General features: G+C 42.3%; 1 protein-coding gene across 1 annotated transcript in view; it reads right to left on the bottom strand.

The window, feature by feature from the left end:
* KIRREL3 (kirre like nephrin family adhesion molecule 3) overlaps positions 1 to 24,382 on the bottom strand; it is a 173,956-nt gene that overhangs the window by 55,168 nt on the left and 94,406 nt on the right. The window contains exon 4 of the mRNA XM_021000632.2: positions 4,955 to 5,112. Coding sequence (XP_020856291.2) covers positions 4,955 to 5,112 — 158 coding nt within the window. The remainder of the gene's footprint in view (positions 1 to 4,954; positions 5,113 to 24,382) is intronic.

Raw genomic sequence — 24,382 nt, 5'->3', positions numbered from 1 at the left:
TTGGCTAACATGACAGAACAGGAAAATGATAAATGTTGGAGAAGGTGTGAGAAAATTAGAACCGTAATGCATTGTTGGTGGGTTGCGAACTGATCCAACCATTTTGGAGAGCAATTTGGAGCTATGTCCAAAGGGCTATAAAAATGTGCATACCCTTTGACCCAGCAATAGCACTTCTAGGGCTGTATCCCAGTGAGATCATAAAAATAGGAAAAGGACCCACATGCATAAAAATATTTATAGCAACTCTTTCTGTGGTGGTAAAGAATTGAAAATTGAAGAGATGCCCATCATTTGAGGAATGGCTGAACAAGTTGTGGTATATGAGTGTAATGGAATACTATTGTGCTTTAAGAAATGATGAGCAGGTAGACTTCTGAAAAACTTGGAAAGACTTGTATGGACCGATGCTGAGTGAAGTGAGCAGATATAGGAGAATGTTGTACACAGTAATAGCCACATTGTGCGATGACTAACTTTGATAGACTAAGCTTTTCTCAGCAATGTAAGGATCTAAGACTTCCTTAAAACTCTCATGATGGAAAATGCTATCCACATCCAGAGAAAGAACTATGGAGTCTGAATGCAGATAGAAGTATGCTATTTGCTCTTTTTTTCTTCTCTTTTGTTTTGTTTCTTCTTTCTTGTGGTTTCTCCTATTGGTTCTAATCTTTCTTTACAAAATGACTAATTTGAAAATATGTTTAATAGGAATATATGTGTATAGCCTGTATCAGATTGCGAGCCATTTTGGGGAGGGAGGTGGAGGGAGGGGGAGAAAATTTAAAACTCAAAAGCTTGTGGAAGTGAATGTTGCAAACTAAAAATAAATAAATTAACAAAAAATAGTTTGTTAGAGAAAAAAAAAGAAATTTCAATCTGGCAACCGTGTGGGGGGCAGAATGGAGAACAGGCGACGTCATATTCCTCAGACGTAGGTGCTTTGCTGTTGTTGTTGTTCAGTTGTCTGACTCTTTGTGACCCCATTTGGGGGGGGGAATTCCTGGCAAAGATACTATAGTAGTTTGCCATTTTCTTCTCTAGCTCATTTTGCAGGTGAGGAAACTGAGGTAAATAGGGTTAAGTAACTTGCCCAGGGTCACATAGCTATTAAGTGTCTGAGGCTGGATTTGAACTTGGGAAGATGATTCTTCCTGACTCCAGGCCAGGCACTCTATCCACTGCACCACCGAGCTCCCCATGTAGGTGCTTAATCAATGCTTATTGACTGAGTTGATCAAAGCTGTGCCCAGGAAGCCCTTAAGGGAAAAGAATCCTAGGTCTGCACACTTGACATGTTTTCTGTCTTTTCTAGCTGAATGGACTTTAATTGAAATATGTTCTTAAAGCAAGGGAAAAGAAAACTATCCCTTTCAAATGACTCTCTTCCCCAGTTTTATCCACTAGGAAAGGAGCGGTTTCCATTGCTGAGGCACCCTTTAGTGTCTAGCTCAGTGCCTTGTGCGTAGTATGTGCTTAATAAGTTTGTTGAATTCTATCCTTCGCCTAGAAGCAGCTAGGTGGTGCAGTGGATAGAGTGCCAGGCCTGGAGTCAGGAAGACTCATCTTCTTGAGTTCAAATCTGGTCTCAGACACTTAGTAGCTGTGTGACCCTGGGTGACCCACTTAACTCTGTTTGCCTCAGTTTCCTCATTTGCAAAATGAGCTATAGAACGAAACGGCAAACTACTCCAATATCTTTGCTAAGAAAATCCCAAATGGGGTCATGAAGGGTTGGACATGACTGAAAACTACCGAATAACAACAAATCCTTTGCCTAATCATCTGGTAGCCTTAACCATGAAAAAGAGGAGCCTAGGGGTGTGCTGGTAAATGTTTAACAACTGGTTCTCTGAAAAAAAAAGTGTATGCATGACACACTGAGTTTAATCTGCATTATTCACATTTCCCCCATTACTTTCTTAAGTCTAGAAAATCTACAAAATAATAAATCAAGCCCTGATTCTTAGTGTTCGCCAATTTCCAAGGCGTAAATGCTTATACTGAAAATTTAACAGTAGACTTGGACTGGAGCTGACTTCAGAACACTTGTGAGGTGGAGGAGCACAAGGGAGAATCATCCAAGAATTTCTGTTTTTGAGAGATAGAGTAGCATAGAAAATCTGCACTCAGGGAATGTTTTTGTCTTTTTTTTTCTAACCACTTCCCAGTGCTTAGCACAGTGCCTGGCACATAGTAAGCGCCTAATAAATGCTTATTGACTGACTGGTTCCCTTTAGTGCTCAGATGTCATTTTAGATGTCATCTCTGGAGGAAAGGTCTTATAAAAGGATGGCAAAGATGATGATATTGACCACAAAATTAACCCCTGTGAGATATAATCCTTCTACATTCTTTGGTCTCCTCCCCTTCTCCAGCAATTATAGAAAGAACAGTCTATTTAGGGTTTGGAGACCCAGGTTCTAGTCCTGATTTTCATACTAGCTAGCTGTATGACTGTGGGTAAGTAATTTAACCTCTCTTGGCCACAGTGTCTTCATCTGGAACAATATAATATAATAATACTAGCTAGCACTCACATAGCCCTTAAAGGTTGACAAAGCCCTTTACAATATATTATCTCATTTGATCCTCACAACAACCAACCCTATAATGTAGATGCTTTTTTATACCTATTTTACAGATGAGGAAACTGAGGCTGAAAGAAATTAGATGACTTGCCCACAGTCATACAGCTTGTAAGTGACCAAGGTAGCATTAGAAACTCAAGTGTTTCTGACTTCATGTCCAGTGGTCTATCAATTATGCCTCCTAGCTGCCTAGGCTAATAGCATCTGTCCCTTTTACCCATCATTTTGAGGATCATATGTGCCTCAAAAAATAAAAAGTGCTTGAACACCTTGAGGGAGGTATCATCATCATCACCATCATCATTTATCATTACTAATTATTATTATTATTATTATTGCAGCTCTTTGAAGAGACCTTGTGGGCTCACCCCCCTTCTCAGAGAAGCTCCTTTCCTTTCCCCACTTTTGGCTTCTCCAGGGCCTACTCTTCATCAACTACAAAAAACTGATGTGACATTTTGGTAAGAGTAATTGCTGGGTGCTTTAGCAGAGAGGAGCCGGAGCCTGGGAAGCAACGTTGGATTGTAAATCTTGAAAAGGGGGAGGGAAAAAAGAGGACAAGTGACCTGATGGAAACTTAGTGGCTACACCAGACCATCTAGGACTTGATTCTCTACAGTCTTGTCTCCCCCCAAAATCTGTGAGGCCCTGGAAACACTTTGAGCTTTGTCCAGGATTCCATTGTAGGGCTCTGTGTTTCCTCTGTCCTGTACTTCCCATGTGTATTTGGCAGAGAGGAGGTGATCAGTAAATATTTGCAGAGTTGAACTTGACATCTCAATTTCAGGCTTTGGAATGAGGGACAGGAGGTCATTCGAGTTTTTGGCAGCTGTCCTTAGCCCTTTCTGCCCTCTGCTGGGTCCTGTTAAATTCTATCTTTTCTTTTCTGAGGCTACAAAGCCCAGCTGCTACTTAGGGCTGAAAGGGACCAGGACCTGACAAGTCTGGGAAGAATGTCTGCTTCCTTCCCCTCTGCCCTCATCTGATTGGAATATTCCCGTTGTCATATTTTCATGTTTAATGATACAGCTGGGTGGCTCCCTACCCGAAAGACAAGCTGGAGGATTTATCTCCTAATAAGCCAGCTTTCAGAGCCCCAGGGCTTGGGACTATGCTGGAGGGAAGGTGTTTATCCCTCCCAATCTGGTGGGTGGAGGGATGAAGGGCCCTGGAGGCTGGGTCCTGCTGTGGACCTGGTATGACAGTTTAGAACCTGGGGCAATCCTGGAGCTGTCCCTCTTAAAAAGTATGAATTCCTTTGAATTTGAGGGTTTAGCTTCTTGGAATAGGAATAGGGGCAGCTAATAAGACCCCAAATCCTTCATTGATGAAGAGCATGTTGAGCTGAGGGGATCAATAGTTATCCCTTCCACACTGCAGGGTTTAGGGGTAGAGTGTCCCCCATGATCTGGAAATTCCACATAAGGTCCTCCCTTCATACCAGAGAAAAAGTCTGAATTTTTTTTTCTTTTTCTTTTGTGGGGTGTTTACGGTACCTTGTTGTAAAATTTGGGTTAAGTATTTAGTCATAGGCTATATTATACAATACTATATGCATATATTTTATGCATTTCTGAGTTTTAAAGCTTTTTCTGTGTCATCTGCTGGCCTTTGCGTGTTATCTGCATTTTCCACAAAACTCCCCCCAAATTCCCATTTAATTTCTTGTTTTTCTTTTCTTTTCTTTTCTTTTTTTTTTTTGGCTAGGCAATGGGGTTAAGTGACTTGCCCAGGGTCACACAGCCAGTAAGTGTCAAGTGTCTGAGGCCAGATTTGAACTCAGGTCCTCCTGACTCCAGGGCTGGTGCTCTATCCACTGCACCACCTAATTGCCCCTTCCATTTAATTTCTTATTCTGACCCGTGACATTTCAAAACCTTGATGGGGAAAATTGTGACGTAGAAGGGATTCCTGTATTGCATAGTGGGAAGAGTACCTGGGTTTGAAACACATCTGTCTTCGTGACCTACTGCCTGTGTGACCATCAGCAGGTCCCTTCCCCTTTCTGGGCCTCAGTTTCCTAACCTATAAAATAAAGGGGTTCGAGATGATCTCCGAGGTCCTATCCAGATCTAGCTCTATGGTTATATTATTATTTCTTTTTTTTTCTTTTTGGGCAATGGGGGTTAAGTGACTGCCCAGGGTCACACAGCTAGTAAGTGTTATGTGTCTGAGGCAGGATTTGAACTCAGGTCCTCCTGACTCCAGGGCCAGTGCTCTATCCATTGCGCCACCTAGCTTCCCCCGGTTATATTATTATTTCTAAGGTACTTACCAACTTTAGCATTCTGTGATCTTGTGGACTGAGAGAAAAGTCCATGTCTGGCCACCATCCCCCAACCCTTTCCAATCCAGTATCTCACCTTGGAGTAGGTGGCTCCATTCATGACCTCTCCTTTCCTCATCCAGATGATAGAGGCAGCTGGCTTGGCATTGTCAGCATGGCAGGTAAGGTTGAGGGGGTCTCCCGCACGAAGACTGATCACTGGTCCTCCTAGGATGACTGGATCGTCAGGAGGCACTGTGGAAGAAAAACACAGTCGACAGATCAGGTTGAAGGCCAAGAAGTGACATTTTCCTTGAGCCTCATTATTTCGTTAGCAGTGGTTGGATTTCTACAACCTGACTTGGTTGGGCTACTCTAGTGGACATATCCCCAGTACCTACCACAGTGCCTAGCACATTCTTAATAAACACTTGTTAATTGACTTGGTTTTGTGTGTGTGTGTGTGTGTATGTGTGTGATTGGCCAAAGACTATTCTCTCTGCAGGTCAACTTTTTCAGAGTAGGCAACGTAAAGCCTCATAATAATTAAATTGAAAAATAAAAATCGAACTTATTTAAAAGGATCAAACTTTTTATACTTTCATGTCCATTGAGAGTAGGGATAGTTTCATTCTTTATATATGTATACGAAGAGCCTGGCACAATGCCTGGCACATAGAAGGTGTTTAATAATTCCTTGCTAATTGATTGATTTTAAAGATGTTTTAGAGATGAGGAAGCAGATGCCCAGCAAGGTTAGGGGACTTGCCAGAGGTCATAGATGATAGTAGTATGCATCATTAAAGACTAGAACCCAAGCGCCCTTATTCCTAGACCAGTGCCCTTTCCATATATTATGATATTAGGCAGAGTATACAGGCCTCAGGACATTTCTACTCTCTCTTCCTTTCCTTTGTTTCCCTGGAAAAATTACAAATGGTGCAAGTTCTCCCATCCTTCTCTCTCCTCACCTCCCTCCTGCTCTCCCTTTCCTGCTTCTTCCCCTGAAGTTGGGGAGTGTAGTCTGCTCTGGAGGCTTTGGAAGCCGGCCTGGTCTGGTCAGTGGCCTTTGATCCCTGGAGTACATTAGAATGACTAAGATAGTAGCATTGGCCTAACATAACACAAAGGGAACTCTCTCTCCTGGTTCCCATGGGTTACTATGGGGATAGGGGTTTACAGCTCTTCACTCAACAGACTGCTGGGCTTGGGCCAGACGCAGTAGTTTAGTAAAGGTCCAACTCTCTGGTGCGAGAAGGTCTTTTCACCCAGACAAATGGAGGAGGCACCTGGTGGTGAAATGGATAGAGCGCTGGGCCTGGAGTCAGGAAGACCTGAGTTCCAATCCACCCTCGGACACTCACTAGCTGAGTGACCCTGAGCGAATCACTTAACCTTTGTCTGCCTGACTCTCCTAAGCTGTAAATTGGGTATAATAACAGCATCTGCCTCACAGGGAGGTTTTGAGGATTAAATGAGACAACATTTGTAAAGAGTTTAGCACAGTTCCAGGGCACTTAATAAGTGCTTCTTTCCTTTGTTCCTTCCTTCCTTCCCAGAGTCCCCTTCAAGGTGTGTACTTCTCCTTGGGCCCCAGACATGCCATGTGATAGCTCCAGGATCCCCCCTAAGCCATTTCCCCTAACATCTCCTCCCATCAATAACTCTGCTCTGTCCCAGAGCCAGCTGGGCATGGAGAGGTAGTATAGTGCTATGGAAAGCCCACTGGATCTGAAGTCAAGGGAATGAACTTCGAACCCTGATTCTTCCACTCTCTACCTGTGTGACCTGATTCTCTGAAAAATATGGGGTTTGGACTAGATGCCAATGTGGCTCTATTATCCTTAAATAGAAGTCCCTCCCCAGTTCATCACCTCTACCCTGCCTCGAGCCAGGATTCTCTCTGGCTAAACTTCCTGAAGCTGTAACTACATTCTAAACGGCTTCCTCCTGACATTTTGGATGAGAATGTGAATACCCTCGGTGTTTCTAATATGGAATCAGTTGCTCCGGTTGTCCCTATCCCATTCCCCTCTCTTTTCTCTCCCCCAATGCCTTCTGTCTTGGCTGAAGAAAGGTGTTCTGGCCTTTTTGAGGTCATTCAGCCCCTCCCAGTCCTTTCTCTTTTCAGCCAATGTCTTGCTGGGTGGTCCCACAGCTCAGAGCAGATGGCCTCTCTGGGTGGGGTGGCCAGGGCCCCTGGGGCTCAGCATTAATGACAACTCACTGGTCCAACACTGCTCACAGCCTTTCATTTGGGGGCTTGCTAAACACTCATTAGTTCTTGGCTTGCCTTCCCTGGGCTGGTCAGGGTTGGTCAGAGCCCCATGATCACAAGATGGTTCAGGGTGGGGAAAGAGGATGATTATGGGTTCTGATAAATGGGGGAGTGCAGAGCAGCTAATGATTCGCTCTCAATAATGGGAATTTCATTCAAAAGATACAGAGAAGGCCCCTTCCCACTCCTTTCCAGAGGAGAGAACTGATCCACAGGGAAAGAGTAACCGAACTTGACCCTTTCACAAAGATGTAGATAGGGCTCTTATCCTAATACTCCTTGTTCCCTTACCTGCTTACTGCTCTTGCTTCTCTAACTGAGGCTCCAAGGTAGAGTTAGTAAGGTCTCAGCGATCTCAGTGTACATTGGATCGCTGGGAACACATAACTAGTATTTAAGGAGGAAGAATGAGATGCAGGGCTCTGGACACCTTGTCATCTGTGTCCAACTGTGTCCAACTCCATTCTCCTTCCCCCACCCCCTTGTCTCTGCTACCTCCTATAGAGACCACAAGTGCCCCAAATGGTCAGGCCTCTTGTTTGAGTCTTCTGGGCCATGCTCCAACCTCACAGTCTCACTGAGGCAGCTTCATGACGTTTTGACCTGTGTCCTCATGTTCAAGGTCACCAAAGAAAACCTATAGGTATTTAATTCTCTTGAAACATTTCCCAATATCTTTTTTGCTTATGATTCAGTCTATTGAATTAGAGGTAACAGAGACATGGAGATAAGGAGAGATTAGGCTCATGTATATACACACACACAAGCACACACACACACACACACACACACACACACAAACACACACACACACTCAGAATGGGTCCTGATTACATCTTCCCAAATAAGTGGTTATCATCCTGGTTATTCATGTAGGCATGCATTATTGATTGGCCCTCGGCTCATTACACACCAGATGGGGGTGAGGGTGGGAGTGAGGGGTGTGGATGGAGGATGGTGGCTGTGGGGGCGTATGTGTGTGTGTGCCTATGCAGCAGAAGGAGGAAGGGCTGGGGGAGGATTTACAGGGCCGTCAAACTGAATAGAAATCAACAGTCGTTCTCCACAGCTGTAACTTTACCGGAAGGAGAGCAACTCATTACCTCTCCATTCAAACTTGGGCAGAAGAGACAGTGAGAGGGAGGCAGTGGAGGGGGAGAGGAGCAGTGGAACAGCCAGCCGAGAGATGCATTATTCATATATCACACTAGCTGGATTGGTTATTATCCTGTACCACTATAGAATTTGGTCTCCTAATTTTTAATCACAGGGAAGGTGGAAGCATTAGCCTTTTGTGATTAATCTGGGGATAAAAATAGTTGCCTGTTTTGGTGGTGTGTTTGTTGTCAACCCGGGAAAACCAAATTAACCATTGGGTGGCCAAGGGGGCCCATATATTCAACACAAGTTCCGTACAGAAGGCAGACCAAGAAGGATAGATCTGGGGGAGGTAACAGGCAGTGTGGAGTAATAAAAAGCATAGCTGGCCATCAGAAGACTTGGGTCAGAATCCAGCTCTGCCATTTACCAGCTGTGAGACCTTGGGCAAGTCATATAACAACAACAACAACAATAAGGACAACAACAAAAGCTTGCATATAAAGAGCCCTTTAAGGTTTGCAAAACATTTCCTGCCTGTTATCTCATTTGATCCTCACAATAGCCTGGAGAGGTCAGTACTATTATTATCCCCATTTTACAGATAAGGAAACTAAGGCTGAGAGAGAGTCCAGGGTCACACAACTAGCATCTGAGGCAGGACTTGAATTGAGATCTTTCTACCTCCAAGTCTAATGCTCTATCCATTGCATCACCCAGTTGGCCATTTAGCTTCCATAAATCTCAATGTTTTCATCTGTAAAATGTGGGGAGATTTTTGGACTAGCTAATCTCTAAGGTCCCCTGCAGCACTAGCATCTCATGATTCCTAAGTCAGCAGTGCCCTTGACACAGGCTGATGTGAAATGAGGAATGCAGGACTTGCTCTTCTGTAGCTTCCAAAAGAAAGCATTTTAATGAAGACTCTACAGTCAATACAATGGGGACCCCGACTCTCTGAAAAGGATTCTCTGCTATCATCTATATCACCCAGGATACAGACAGCTTGATATCCTCCTCTCTTTCCCCACCACAGAGTGATGCCCTCGCTTGGCATGGGTTGCCCAGGGGGTGTTTATGCTGAGGGCATTATGCCATCCTGCTCCTTCCATGCGTGGGAATGAGGGAGGCACGGTGCTACATTTTTTTCTGCTTTTTCCTCCCCTTACATCCAGCCCCTTCTTTCTTCTCACGTAACTGCCACCCTAGTTCAGGCTCTCATCAGTCCTAACTTGGACTGCTAGAATAGCCTCCTAGTGGGTCTCTCTCCCATAAGTCTTTCCCCATGCTCCACATGGTACTGCCCTACTCAGGACACTCCAGAGATTCCCTTCACTTCCAAGACCAAATATAAAATCCTCTATTTGTCATTGAGACCTTTTGCAACCTGTTCCAACCTACATTTCCAGTGATGGCATACATTAGTCCCCTTTGTATACTCTACAATCCAGAAAAACTGGCCTTCCTGCTCATCCTTAATCACAACATTGTCTCCCATCCATGCCTCTGCACAGACTATCCCCCTTGCTTACCATGAATTTTCTCACTTCTTAAAATTCCTAGTTTCCTTGAAAGCTCAGCACTAGTCTTAGCATCTACTGGGGGCCTTTCTGGATCCCCCAGAAGGCTGCTAGCATTTCCACCTACTGCCTAAATCACCTTGTATTTATTTATATGGTTCATGTTGTTTACTTCAATCGATTAAAAGCTCTATGAGGGCAGGGAGTGTTTCAGTTTTTTTTGTCTTTTCCAATTGTTGTTGTTTAGTTGTGTCTGACTTTTTGTGACCCCATTTGGGGTTTTCTTGGCAAAGATACTGGAGTGGTTTGGCATTTCCTTCTCCAGCTCATTTTACAGATGAGAAACTGAGGCAACCAGGGGAAGTGACTTGCCCAGAGTCACATAGCTAGTAGATTTCAACTCAGGAAGATGAGTCTTTCTGATTCCAGGCCTAGCACTCTATCCACTGTGCCATCTAGCTGCCCCTTTGTTTCCCTAAAGTCAAGCACAGTGCTTGGAATATAGCAGGCAATTAATAAATGGTTTTTTTTTTGATTAATGGCATGGTCCCAGATCAGACAGGAAAGGAAGGGAATAGATTATTCTTAAGTGCCTACTATGTGCCAGGCATGGTGCTAAGCATTTTACAAACATTACTTCATTTCGTCCTCATGACAACTTGCCCAGGGTCACATAGCTAGTAAGTAAGCTGAGGCTAGATTTGAACTCAGAACTTCCTGACTTCCAGTGCTGAATCACTCAGCTTCCTCTGGTAAAGAGACAAACTGCTTTTCAACTATGACTTCTCTGTCTTATACTTCTTAAATGGATTTTTAAAAATGAAGTGTAAAACTTGACATTTATCTCTGTTGTTGTTCAGTTGTTTCAGTCATGTCTGACTCTTTGTGACTCCATTTGGGGTTTTCTTGGCAAAGATACTGGAGTGGTTTACCATTTCCTTCTCCAGCTCCTTTTATAGATGAGAAAACGGAGGCAAATAGGGTTGAGTGACTTGCCCAGGGTCACACAGGTAGTAAGCGTTTGAGGCCAGATTTGAACCCAGGAAGAAAAGAAGAGTCTTCCTGACTCCAGGCCAGGTACTTTGTCTACTGTGCTACCTAGCTGCCCCTTTATCTCTGTTAAATTTTCTCTTATTAGGTTTATCCCAAGGCTCTAGTCAATCTGGATCTTTTCAAGTCCTTACTCTGTTATCTGGTATGTTCCCTATTCCTCCCAAAAGCAATGTCAGTTTTAGTCATGGGCAACATTGAAAGAACCCCCGGGGCCATTCCCCTACCTCTGGACAGGACTTCATTTGAGCACATTTCATGTGCTAATCAGTCAGCTAGTCAACAAATGTTTACCAAGTGCCTATTATGCACTAGGCATTATACTAACCACGGGGGATATAAAGAAAGGCAAAAGACAGTATTTGTTCTCTAGGACCTCACATTCTAATAATGAAGGGGGGGTGGGGTGCTATGTATGCTATGTTTGCTTTGTATGAACTAGCTATGTATAAGCTAGCTACGTATAGGGCAAACTTGAAATAATCAGTAGAAGGAATTAAAGGAGATTGGGAAAGGCTTCCTGTGGAAGGTAGGATTTTAGTTGGGACTTGAAGGAAGCCAGGGAAGCCAGGAGGCGGACACAAAGAGCTGGAATCTTCCAGGAATGGGGGACCATTATAAGTTGTGAGTAGTGCAACCAGGACACAAACTCAGATCCTTTGATTCAGCTATACCAGATTTCCTTTCTACATCTTGGAATCATACAGGAACTCCAAAGATAGAAGGGAACTCAGAGGCCATTTAACCCAACACTTGCATTTTACAGATGGGGAAACTGAGGTCTGGAGAGGAGAGATGACTGCTCAAGGTCACACAGGTAGTAAATAGCAGAAGTGGCATTTGAACCCAGATCTTTGGTCTCTAGAACCAGTAATCCATTCATTTGTTGCATTTCGTTCATTCATTGTACTGCGGGGTTGCTCAGACTGCCTTCTGAATGGCATCCTGAGCCTGGAGGTGGGTGACAGGTGGAGAGGGGCAATATCCCCTGCTCTGGGGCCCTGAGCATCCTCCCAGGTGCCTGCCTCTATGTCAGATTTGTTAGGATCGCAGTGCTGGGTGTTACAGCTATAGGCTAGCATTAGCAGCAGCTTGGAGACAGTTTGCAAGTCAGCGGGCTCCTAGCTGGAAGAGGTTTCCCTGCTGGCAGTTTGCTTTTCTGAGTCCGGTTCAGCCTGCAGCCTTGGATACACTGGGCAAGGGGCTGATCATGCAGGGAGCTAAAGATCAGTAAAGGAACCCCTCGGGTCTCAGGAGCAGATTGGAAGAGGTGGGGAGGGGTCTGGAGCCTGCTGCTTCTCCCTCCATGCCCCTCCTTTATTATGGCCAGCATACCTGGGGCCTTGCAATCCTAATCCTTCCTCCTCTGTATTTCTCTTTCCTTTATTCCCTCTACAATCCTATATCCACTCATTACGTCTTCACATGCTTGGGGTAGACAACCCCCTAACTCACTGACAGGTTTGAGGCCTGCTGGTTACCTTCAGCCTGATTTAGCCTGTCTGCTGAGTGGGTTTTACTGGAGTATAGCCACTGTGTTTCTTGGAAGCGGTGGATAAACAGCCCCGAAAAGGGCTCAGCGGCCCTCACACCGGAGGTGCTAGTCCTCTCTGAGCACCCTATACACCTCACTCGGTCTGGTTTAATAAATGTTTATTGACTGATTATTGACTGGCTCATGCCTCAAGAAGAAAGAGGCAAATGCAATTATCTTTGGGAGAGAGAAATCTTTTAAGTTGCCTGTATGTATTTGCTAGGGGTAGAGTCTCTTTTCTATTTTTGAAGCAAATTTGTTGTTGCTTTTTTTTTTCTTATATCTCTGTGACTTCTTAGTGATTCTTTCACCTCCCTTTCCTTCCACCAACACAACTTTCCCTTGTAAAAGAGGAGTTGTTGTTCAGTTGTATTCGACTCTTTGTGATCCCATCTGGGGTTTTCTTGGCAAAGATACTGGAATGTTTTGCCATTTTCTTCTCCAGATCATTTTACAGATGAGGAAAGTGAGGCAAACAGGGTTAAGTGACTTGCCCAGGGTCACACAGCTAGTAAGTGTAAGGTGTCTGAGACCGCACTTGAACTCAGGTCCTCCTGACTCCAGGGCTGGTGTTCTATCTACTGCGCCACCCAGCTCCCCTAAATTCTTCATTTCTTATGTTTCAATTTTAACGCAATATGATATAAGAATATTCTCTCATCAATATAATAATATTCCATTATACTTATATATCACAATTTGTGCCTCTAGTAGAGACAACACTGGTTCTGGAGTCAGAGGACCTGGGTTTGAATTCTACTTACTACCTTTGTGCCCTTGGGCAAGGTATTTCATCTGCCCAGGCTTCAGTTCACTTGCTTGTAAATTGAGAGGGTCAGATCAGATGGCCTCTGGGGTGCCTTACAACTTTTCAACTATGACCCAATGAATCTGTGATCCTATGAACCAGTCAATGGAGACCACATTGCTTTCAGGAAAGTTGCTATTTTGTTAATAAAGGACATATCCAGATATATCCCTACCATTACCTTAGAATTCAGGATAATGAGGGTGAATTTATGCTTGCTTCTTGATTGATTGAATGGTAATGAGTCAAGTAGCAGACTAAGGAGTGACTATCATTTCTTTGCTATACTAAAGAAAGGGCTGCTACAAATGATTTTATGCATATAGGAACCGTCCCCCAATCTTTGACATTCTTCATGGTTATCTAGCAGATGTACCGATTGCTAAGTCAAAGAGTATATAGAGTTTTCTGGTAAAATTCCATATTGTTTTCTAGAATTGATTCATAGCTCCATCAACAACGTACTTGTCTTTCCACAGTCCTTCTAGCATTTACTAAATTACTTCCAAATTTTGTCATTTTTGCCAATCTGATGGGTGTGAGTTAAAAGTTCAGAGCTGCTTTAGTTTGCACATCCCCTATTAGGAGTAATTTTGAGTATTCTTTTATATGGTTGTTGATGGTTTGTATCATTCTTTATATAGCTTGGATATCAGATTTTAGGAGAGATTCTGCAAAATCTCTGTTAAATTGTAAAACACAATTCCCGAGTCAACATTTCTTCTTATTATAGATGCATTTATCTTGTTCTTGAAAATATTAAAATTTTATGAAATCAAAATCCTCTCTTTCATCTTTTAGGATTACCTTTATCTCTATTTTGGTTACGAATTTGTTCCCTAGTCACAGTTGTACAAAATACCACCTTCCATTATTCTTGAATTGCTTTTTGATATGGCCTTTTACTTTTAGGTTGAGAATCCATTTGGAAATTATTATGGCGTGTGATGTAAGATGTTGGTCTAAACCTAATTTCTGCCAAACTGCTTTCCGGTTATTATCAAACAGGTAGCCTTTATCTGAGTAGTTCATGTCCTTCAGTTTATTGAATGCTAGGTTGCTATGCTTGGTTGTTTCTCTGTCTTGCTTGCTTACTCTATGCCACTGGTCAACTTTTCTATTTTTTAAGCCAGGAACAACTGGTTTTTGAAGATTATTGTTTTATCATCTAGTTTGAGATCTGGTTATGGTAATTCTGTTTCCCCCTGTATTCCTACTTTTCCCTCTTCTATTTCCCTTGAAATCTTGACCTCTGTTCTTCCAGATGAGTTTTGTTATTATTAGCACAATAAGTTCCAAATGAATACTCTGCCTAAATATAAAAGGCCACATTGAAAAACAATTATAGGAAAATGGAAGGTGGTACCTTGCACAATAATGACTCAGGGGCAAATTCTTAATCAAATAAGCAGCAGAAGTGATCTTAAAAGAGAAAATATACAATTTTGATTATATAAAATTAAAAAGCTTTTGCAGGAATAAAACAAGTATAGCATTGTATAAAATAATTCCATGGTACTTTGATTGGCATGGCACTAAATCTGTAAATTAATTCAGTATTATCATCATTTTCATTATATTGTTATAGCCATGCTATGAATAATGAATATCTCTAATTGTTTGTCTTTATTTCTGTTAAAAGTGTTTTGTAGCTGTAATCATATAAGTCCAAAGTCTGTCTTTGTAGGTTAAGTACTGGATCTTTTACACAATTTTAAATTATTTTAGATAGAATTTTTTTCTATCTCTTGCTGGGTTTTATTCCTGTATTTCCCTAATTAGATTATAAGCTCCTTGAGGACAGGCATTCTTACACTTATTTTATACATCCCACAATGGCCTAGAAAGGTGCTTTGCATAATACTTAGGTACTTCTTATGATTTCATTGGTGTTCTTTTTAATGATGTAGGTCTCAACCTCTTCATATCTTTTCATTTTGTACAATGTCTATGTCTTTACTCAAATACTCCACAGAAAATCTTCCCCAAACTCCAGAATTCTTCTTGTTCTTTTAATATTTTTAGAGTACCAATGTACCCTTCATTTTTCCCTTGGCTAGGGGTGCACATGCTTGAAGGTATCTTTTCTTTTCTCTTTTTTATAAAAATTAATTAAACCAATTTTTTCCATGAATAACAATCTATTATCTCCAGTTTATCTTGTTTGTACATAATTATACTTGACTGTGGCCAAGGGGTGAGAAGGTATGAAGAGGCTGAGATCTACATCAGTAAAGAGAGCACCACACCAATACATTCATAGACAGAGATGACTGACGAACAAGCAAAAAGCATCAATAAAACATATTAAAAAAAGCTTGCTTCACTTTCCTTCTGCCTATATTCCTTTTCTTTCTCCTCTGCCACTAGAGAGAACTGGCTCTTTAACTGTGTTGGTTCGTTGGCCTCTGTGTGTTCCTGGATAGTTTTAAGTCCCTGTTCTCACGACTACCGTCTCTCTTTTTTTTTGGCTAGGCAATGGGGTTAAGTGACTTGCCCAGAGTCACACAGCTAGTAAGCATTATGTGTCTGAGGCCAGATTTGAACTCAGGTCCTCCTGAATCCAGGGCTGGTGCTCTATCCACTGCGCCACCTAGCTGCCCCAACCACCACCTCTCCAAACAAGCCTCCCAGGGCCTTGCTTTTCTCATCTGCCAAATGAAGTGTTTGAGCTAGATAGTATTTTAGGCTCCTTTGAGGTCTAAAATCATGTGCCCTTTTGATACTAACTGAGAAAGTCTTTTCTGTTTCCTTTCTCCAAGGAAGGAGGTACGGATTTGTGGGGGCTAGAAGGGATTGAGAACTGAGTTAGTGCCTGATGTAACCTAATCCTGGTATCATCCCATTACAGTATCTCTTTTTGAGCTACTGGCATCTGTAAGAGCCTGACTATGCTGGGAGTCACCAAGGTGGCCACTCATGGGGACTGAGAACCATTAAAAGAAGTCTAATATTTAGTTGAATTTTTAAAAGATATTTTATTATTCACAGGACTGTTCTAATAACTGTTTTTATTGACTGATGCATTGACATTGCATAGCACAAATGAGATCGGTCAGTCAACTAACATTTATTGAGAACTTACTATATACTGGCTGCTGGTTAAGGGCTGTGGCATGGCGAATCCATTGTTACTTTTCGGCCAAGTGAAATAACACATGTAAAGGACTTTTCAGACTTTAGAGTACTTAGTTGTTGTAGTTACTATTGTCATGACTACATCTATCTACACAGTAACTATTCAAATGTATAAACGGCTTCATGGTCACAAAGTATTTTATATGAATTATGACGGTTGAGTCTCATAACAACTCTTTGAGGTTGTTAGTGGAAAGTATTATCATACCCATTTTACCATGAGGAAACTCACAGAGAAGCTAAGTGACTTGCTTAACGTCACCTAGTCAATATGTTTCAGAACTGAGACTTGAGCCCAGGTCTGTCTGATGACAGGTCCATTGTTCTTTCTATCTCTGCACTTCGTTGACTGTTACTAGTGAACAAACTGCATCAACACCCCTGTTGAATGGAGACAACAGTTCTAGGAAATCAGGCCATAAAGAAGCCTCTGCTGGCTGGCCTTTGCCTCTTGGAAAAGTGTGAAAAGTGCTGGTGACTGACTGTCCTAAGCTCCAGCAAAAATTCTCAACCATCCACTTAAGACTACACTTCCTGTCTTATTGCATGCTCCTTCACGAACTCTGTCCCAGCTGGCTCCTCTCTCGCCTTAACATACCTTTATTTGCTCACCCAGAGTCTGTGCTCAGCAGTCTCTGGTGTCAGATTGTATCTTGCTGATACTGTAAATGCCCTCGATCCACTGTATGGGCCTTCGCCTTCCCTTCCCTCTCACTCTCTCCTCCAGAGATTGCTCTCATCTGGGCTGACAGCCCTGTTATGAGGAGCCCAATGAGTCCCAGGTAGCTCTCCCCTCAGGGTCAGAGCCTTCTTCATTCAGGCACCCTTTCTGTACCCCTGCCTGATTTTCCAGGCTCCTTCCATCTGGCTAGAGACATCAGGACATTAATTCAATCCTTCACGGCCCTCCGCTTACATTGCAGGACAATTCTATTTGTGCTCTGATTTGGTAACTATCAACTTGGGCAATGGGGGCTGGGATGAACTAAGCTGCCCCTCCTGCTTCCCCGGCTTCCTGCTCACAATAAACATCTATGTCTTCTGTTCAGGGAATTTGGAGCCTGTGAGGCTATTAACCCATCTGTTTAAAGCAGCCGCTTTCTTCACACTAGAAGCACGAATTTAGGTTGCAGGGATTATTCTCTCCCCCTTTCTCATCCCATTCCCAATCTTTCCCATTTTACAAATAGGTAAACCAAGACATAGGAAATGGGCATCCTTAGAGACATTCAATAAATCACTGGCTGAATGTAGAATACACCCAGCTTAGTAAAACTGGTTTTAATTCACTTAGCATAGCAGAGAGGAAAGACTTGCTGAACATGGAGTCATGGCACCCTAAGTTTAAATCCCAACTCTGTTATGAGGGAGGTTGTAATACATGACCTTGAAAGTCCTTTCCACCTCTGACTTGAGCCCAAGTTCCCAAAGCTAATTAATATCAAATCCTATCAAATCCAGGGTCATAACACGGGTCTCCTTATACCTAGTTCAGTGTGTTTTCCATCACCCACACCACCTCCCTGGATTACATTAGAATAGTCTAACTTGGAACAACTGGTTGGACTCTGCATGTTACCCATGTAACAATTAATCTTTCTGGGCCTCAGTTTCCTCATCTATAAAATGAGGGGATTGATGACTTGTGGGATCTCTGCCAATCAAGAGTTAAGATCCTGGGATCCTGTCTACCCAGGCCATTTTCCCCAGGTCACAAAATTGTCCCCAAGGCCATAGGAGGGAAAAGATCTCATAAGTATTAGAAGGTCTGATGTCAACTTTTGGCCAAGCCTTGCTTTGCCTGTAGCCTTCATCATCGCAGTTTACATAGCCAAACTGTGCTCTGACCCCTAGAATATTCTCCCTCAAATTGTTTGGGGGGCTAGAGTATAGCTGGTTTGAGGAGGGACCAAGTGAGATGGAGAAACTGTCTTCTTGCCATTCCAGCATGTCCACTAGCTTTTGTTTACTCTGTTGGCCTGAGGATTAAGAGCTCTCTCTTTCCTTTCACCCTGCTCCTGAGACTTTCAGGAGTCACTTAAGGTGGCTCATTCATAAGACCACTTCATGATGGCAAAATCGAACAGAGGAGGGATAAGGAAGTCTGTCACCAGCATCCAGGCTCCTAAAGCAAGCACTGGCAACAATACTTGTCCTAGGGCTTACTTCCCGGTGCCACAGGGCAAAGTAAAACCCTGACTTCTAGAGAGATCAGATTTCTGGTTCCAACTCCTGCCTCCTCCCTTCCATGCCAAGCAGTCCACGCTGCAAGGGTGAGTGAGAACTGCTTGATTTCAGGAGGAACCTGGGAGTCATAAGCATTAGAGATTTAATCACGCAGTAAAGAGGTACAAGCTCAGTGGTTTGGTTATTTCTCTAGTTGCGAATAGTGTGTGGGGACCTATTTGCTTACAAGGGAAGAGCCACATTGTTCTTGTCCGTGGCGCCAGCTCAAGGTAATTCTATTTTCTTGGAATGGCTCAGATCCTCTTCTTAGCATGGCGGCTTCCACCATCTGTCAAAGTCTCAGTGGCATTTGTCTTATTCTCTTAACTGCTGGTCCAATTTGCTTTCCTTTGATGCCATTGCCCAAAGGTCTGTGGGAATGAATCCTCAAACTAGTTTGATTATTGAGGGCACGCCGCCCCCACTAATGGATATACAGAGAGTATTCAGAGTCCAACCAGTTGTTCTAAGTTAGACTATCCCAATATAACCCATGGAGGTAGCGTGGGTGATGGAAAACACATTGAACTAGGTGTAAGGAGATCCATGTCATCACCCTGAATTTGATATTAATAGCTTTAGGAACTTGGGCTCAAGTCAGAGGTGGAAAGGACTTTCAAGGTCATGTATTACAACCTCCCTCATGTTAAAGGAGGAAAGAGACCCAGTGAATTTCAATTCTACCGTCCTCTAGTCTTGGATTCCTTGTTCCCTTTTCCTGTCACTACATATATCAGGTCAAACCTTAGCTCTGTACTTTTCTCATCATCTGCCTCTTTTGCTCCTACTCATGAGATGCTGAGTGCAGCTGGGGGAAGTCCTACACCTGTGCTGACCAACTCATTACATATTCACATTACACAACATCAACCTGGCCCTCAATGCAGAAAGCCAATCTTTGTATTCCTCTTTCATTGACTCCCTATCTCACTTCCCACAGAAACTGTTCCAAACCTTCTCTTCCCTTCTCAAGCTTCCTATATCTCTCCTTCTCCCGCCTCTCTGGCTCTTGCTTTGCTGAGACAATTGAGGCCATTTGACCTAAGCTTCCATTCTCTTCATCTCAAAACCCCATGTCGTAATTTTCCCACACTCTTCTCCTGTTCCCCAGTCTCTGACGAAGAGGTAGCCTTCTTCCTTGCCAAGGCCAACTCTTCTACATGTATACTTAATCCTATCTCTTCCCATTTTCTTCAGCAAATTGTATCCTTCATCATCTCCTTTCTCTCTCTTGAATATTCAACCTTTCCCCATTTACGGGTTCTTTCTCTGCTGCCTTCAAACATGCCCAAGTCTCTCCTATCCTTAAAAAAACACAACAACAAAACCAAACCACTTCATTAGATGCTACTATCCCCTCAAGTTACAATCCTATGCATTTTCTCCTTTTCTCATCCAAATTTCTTGAGAAAGATGCCTATACTCATGGCTTCTACTCACTCAATTTCTTTTCAGACAATTGGGGTTAAGTGACTTGCCCAGGGTCACACAGCTAGTAAGTGTCAAGCATTTGGTCTGAGGTCGGATTTGAACTCAGGTTCTCCTGACTTCAGGGCCGGTGCTCTATCCACTGTGCCACCTAGCTGCCCCTACTCACTCAATTCTTTGCCATCTGACTTAAAACCTCATAGCTCAACTGAAACTACTCTCTAATAACACCAAATGATCTCTTAATTGCCAGATCTGATGGTCTTCTCAGTCATCAACCCTACTCACCACCTTCTTCTCCTGGATACTTTCTTTGGTTTTTGTGATACTACTTTCTCCTGGTTCTATTCCTACCTATTTGACTGCTCCTCAGTTTCCTTTATTGGCTCAGCATTCATTCATACCTCCTAATTGTGAGTGTTCCCCAAGATTCTGCACTTGGCCCTCTTCTTGTCTTCCTTTATACTTTTTTGGTAACCTCATCAGCTTCCATGGGCTTAACTATTATCTTTACATAGATGATTCCTAGATATTGATATCCAGCCCAGTTTCTGCCCTGAACTTTGGTCTAAATTAATTGCCTATTGAACATTTAAAACTCAGTGAGACATTTCACACTCAAAATGTCCAATACTAAACTCCTTATATTTTTCTCCTCTTACCCTTCCCTCTTCCAAAGTTCCTGATTTCTGTCAAAGGCATTGCCATTCCTTGGTATACTATTGTGCTATAAGAAATGATGAACAGGCTGACTTCAGAAAAACCTGGAAAGACTAGTATGGTCTGATGCTGAGTGAAGTGAGCAGAACCAAGAGAACATTGTACACAATAACAGCCACATTGTATGATGACTAATATTGATAAGCTTAACCCTTCTCAGCAATACAAGGATCTAAGACATCTCCAGAGGCCTTGTGATGGAAAATGCTATCCACATCCAAAGAAAGAATTATGGAAGTTGAATTGCTATTTTTTTCTCCTCTATTGAGTTTTGTTTACTCTTTCTGATGGTTCCTCCTATTGGTTTTAATTTTTACTTACAACATCACTAATGTGAAAATACACTTAATAGGAATGTAAATGTATAGCCTATATCAGATTCTGCATCGTCTTGGGGAGGGTGGTGGGGAGGAAGGGGGAGAAAAATTTTAAACTCAAAAGCATATGGAAGTGATTGTTGATAAATAAAAATAAATTAATAAAATAAATTTTAAAAATAAGAAAAAATGAAAATCAAAGGCATTACCATTCTTCCTGTCCCTTACATTCATAACCTTGGCATTATCCTTGATTCCTCATTCTTATTCCACATATCCAATCAATTGACAACACTTTCTACTTCCATAACATCTCTTGAATTCAATGCCTAATCTTCACTCGTATAAATCTTAGGCTACCACCTTAGTTTTGGCTCTTATCCTTTCTTGCCTATACTACTGCGACAGCCTTTTAATTAATCTCTAGGCCGCAAGTCCCTCACCACTGTAGTTTATTCTCTATGCTGCTGCCAAAATACTTTTAATTAAATGAACAAATATCTATTTTCTTTTCCCTCCTACCATCCCACCCCCATTAAAAATGAGATCCCAAACCCTTGTAACAAATATGCATAGTTAAGCAAAACAAATTTCTGCACCAGTCATGTTCAGAAAATGTATGTCTCATTCTTCACCCTGAGTCCATTACCTCTCTTTCAGGAGGTGGGTAGCATGTTTCATCATTAGTGCTGTGGATTTGTGGTTGGTCAGATCAATTGCACTGATCAGCGTTCTTAAGTCTTTCAAAGTTGTCTTTACAATGCTGTTATTGTATAAATTGTTCTCCTGGTTCTGCTCAATTTGTCTTGCATCACTTCATAAATTCTTCTTAGGTTTACCTGACTTTCATAATTTCTTAGGGAACAATAGTATTCCATTACATTCGTATACCATAATTTTGTTCATGTATTCCCCAACTGATGAGCATGTACTTTTCCTTTAGCACAAATCTGACCACACGACTTGCCTACTCATCTCCAGTGTCTTCCTTTTACCTTTAGGACAAAGTTCTTCACAACTTGGCCCCAACCTCTATTTCCAGCCTCACTGGATATTATTCATCTGAGGGCTATCTAAACTAACCTTCTCTCTGTTCGCCTCATTCCATTGTCCATCTCTGTGCCTTTGCAATGGCTGTCCCCCAAACATGGAATTTGCTTCCTCCTTACCTTCTTCTTACAGAGTCTCTCTCATCCTTTAAAATGCAGCACAAGCATCATCTTCTGCATAAAACCTTTCCCAGTCCCTTAAACTCCCAAACTACCTTTCATTTAACTATTTTGCTTACATTTGTGTTTATTCACTTGATATATATTAATTATGCATGTGTTTATATAGGATGTCTTAGTGCTATTTTTAAACTACTAAGGCTTAAAATTGCACTGAAACTTTTGGGACAACCTGTACACATACCTGTTGTACTCTGCATATATATCACCTCCGGTGGAATATAAGCTTCTCGTAAGGCACAATTTTTTCATTCATTGTACTTTACTCCCAGGGGCCTAGCACAAGGCTTGGCATATAATAGGTGCTTAATAAATATTTATTAATTGATTGCATTATACCTCAAATCTGATGCTTTTTCTACTACCCTCACCTTTCAGAGCTTCAGTTTCCTTTTCCGTAAAACGAAAGAGTTGGCTTACAGGATTTTTAAGGTCCCTTCCAACTCTCACATTCTGTAGCTGGGGTTGGGAAGCAGAAGGTTCAGAGGAGAAAACTTTTATGGGAGGAAGATATTACAATGTGTTAGTTTCATCATCTTTACAAAGGAGCCAACTGAGGGTCACAGATATTAAGTGACTTGCTCAAGATCACATAGCTAATAAGTATGAGAGCCACAAGTCAAAATGAATTCTCCTAAATCCAAATCTAAAAAATCCTTAACACTACACTGCATGTATTCCTACTCCAGTAGCCCCAACTGGCCACCCTTCTGAGACCCCTAGATGAGGCAAATGAGGCGATTTTTTGTTCCTTTTTTCCCCACTGCAAAAGGAAAGCAGTAGCATCCTATTTATTTCTGATTAAATGCTGAGAGGTGCTCTGTGTGAACTCAACACTGAGGAGCTGTTTGCTGGTTGTTGGATGCTTCATTGATATAGGAAGAAAATCAACCAACAGGTCAGGGCATGAGAAAGAAGAAAAGGGTTACAGGGCAGAAGGAGGAGTGAAGAGATGTGTGTATGTGTGTTCATCTACTGTCCTATTAGGACAGTATTTCTGGTGTTTGTGGGTTGTGTTGTACATGAGACAGTTGGGCGGGCAGTGTGTTTTTGTGTGTTGAAATAGCAGGGCAGTATGTGTGTGTGAGCAAGAGTGCATTCACAGCTGAAGATGTATAAGGGTGTGAGTTCATGTTTGTTACCAAACATGAAATAACTTGGCTCAGTCACTAGAGGGAGAAAATATGTTGGATTGAGCAGATTGTATGAAAATAGCCAGAAAAAATTCAGTGCATATTATGAGGTTTGGGAAGGAAAAGAAAGGAAGGAGGGAGAAGATGGAGGGGAGAAGAGGAGGAAACAAGAAAGAAGGGGAGCTTAAGAGATTGTACTGATCTTTTTGAGGTCTTCTGGGAGCAGAGACTTGGGTTTTAAAACTGCTACTCACAGTCAGAGATATAGTGAGACACACAAAATTACAGAATTTCAGAGTTGGAAAGATTCTCATAGGTGATCTAGTCTGATATAGACAGAAGAAAAATTCTCTTTACACCATACCTGACAAATGACCATCCAGCCTTTGCTTGAATATTTCCACTGGTGGAGAGCCCAATCCCTCCTGAGGCTGCCCATTCCATTTTGGACAACTTCAATGATTATGAAGCGTTTTCTTTCTACAAACTCAAATCTCTCTCTGTAACTTCTACCCCCTGCTTTTAGGGCTCTGGGACCAAGTTCTCTGGGGTACCTTGTTCTCTGAGGCTCTAGAGAGTTTCTCTAGGGCCAAATCTAATCCCTGTTTTGAGCCATAAGACTGGAAGAAATCTTACAGATCTTCTAATCCAATCCCCTGTTACAGATGAGGAAACTAAAGTCCAGAGAGGGGATTAGTGCCCAAGGAGAATATTTACTACTACCCTTTCTTTTTTTTTTTTCTAAACAGATGAGGAAAACAAAATCCAGCTGAAGTTAAATGAATTCCCCAAGGTTACAAATTAAGTGGGGGAGCTGGCCCTAGAAAACCAGGTCTCTTGGCTCTAAGTTTAGACTCTGACACTGGCCATACAATGCTAGTCTGTGCAGTTCCTTTTCTTCTCTAAATCTCGTTTCCTCTTCAAAGGAAACCTTTGGTTGGGTACCAGCAGGGATTATAGTATGAATACAACCTCTAGTGGGACTAGGAGGGTGAACAAGAGACTACCCTAAGATTCACTGACATCTTCTCAAGAACAAATTGGTG

The sequence above is a fragment of the Phascolarctos cinereus genome, unplaced genomic scaffold (genome assembly GCF_003287225.1).
Source record: "Phascolarctos cinereus isolate Bilbo 61053 unplaced genomic scaffold, phaCin_HiC Scaffold_726;HRSCAF=1367, whole genome shotgun sequence".
Classification (NCBI taxonomy): Eukaryota; Metazoa; Chordata; class Mammalia; order Diprotodontia; family Phascolarctidae; genus Phascolarctos; species Phascolarctos cinereus.
This window is presented reverse-complemented; position numbering and strand designations above follow the sequence as displayed.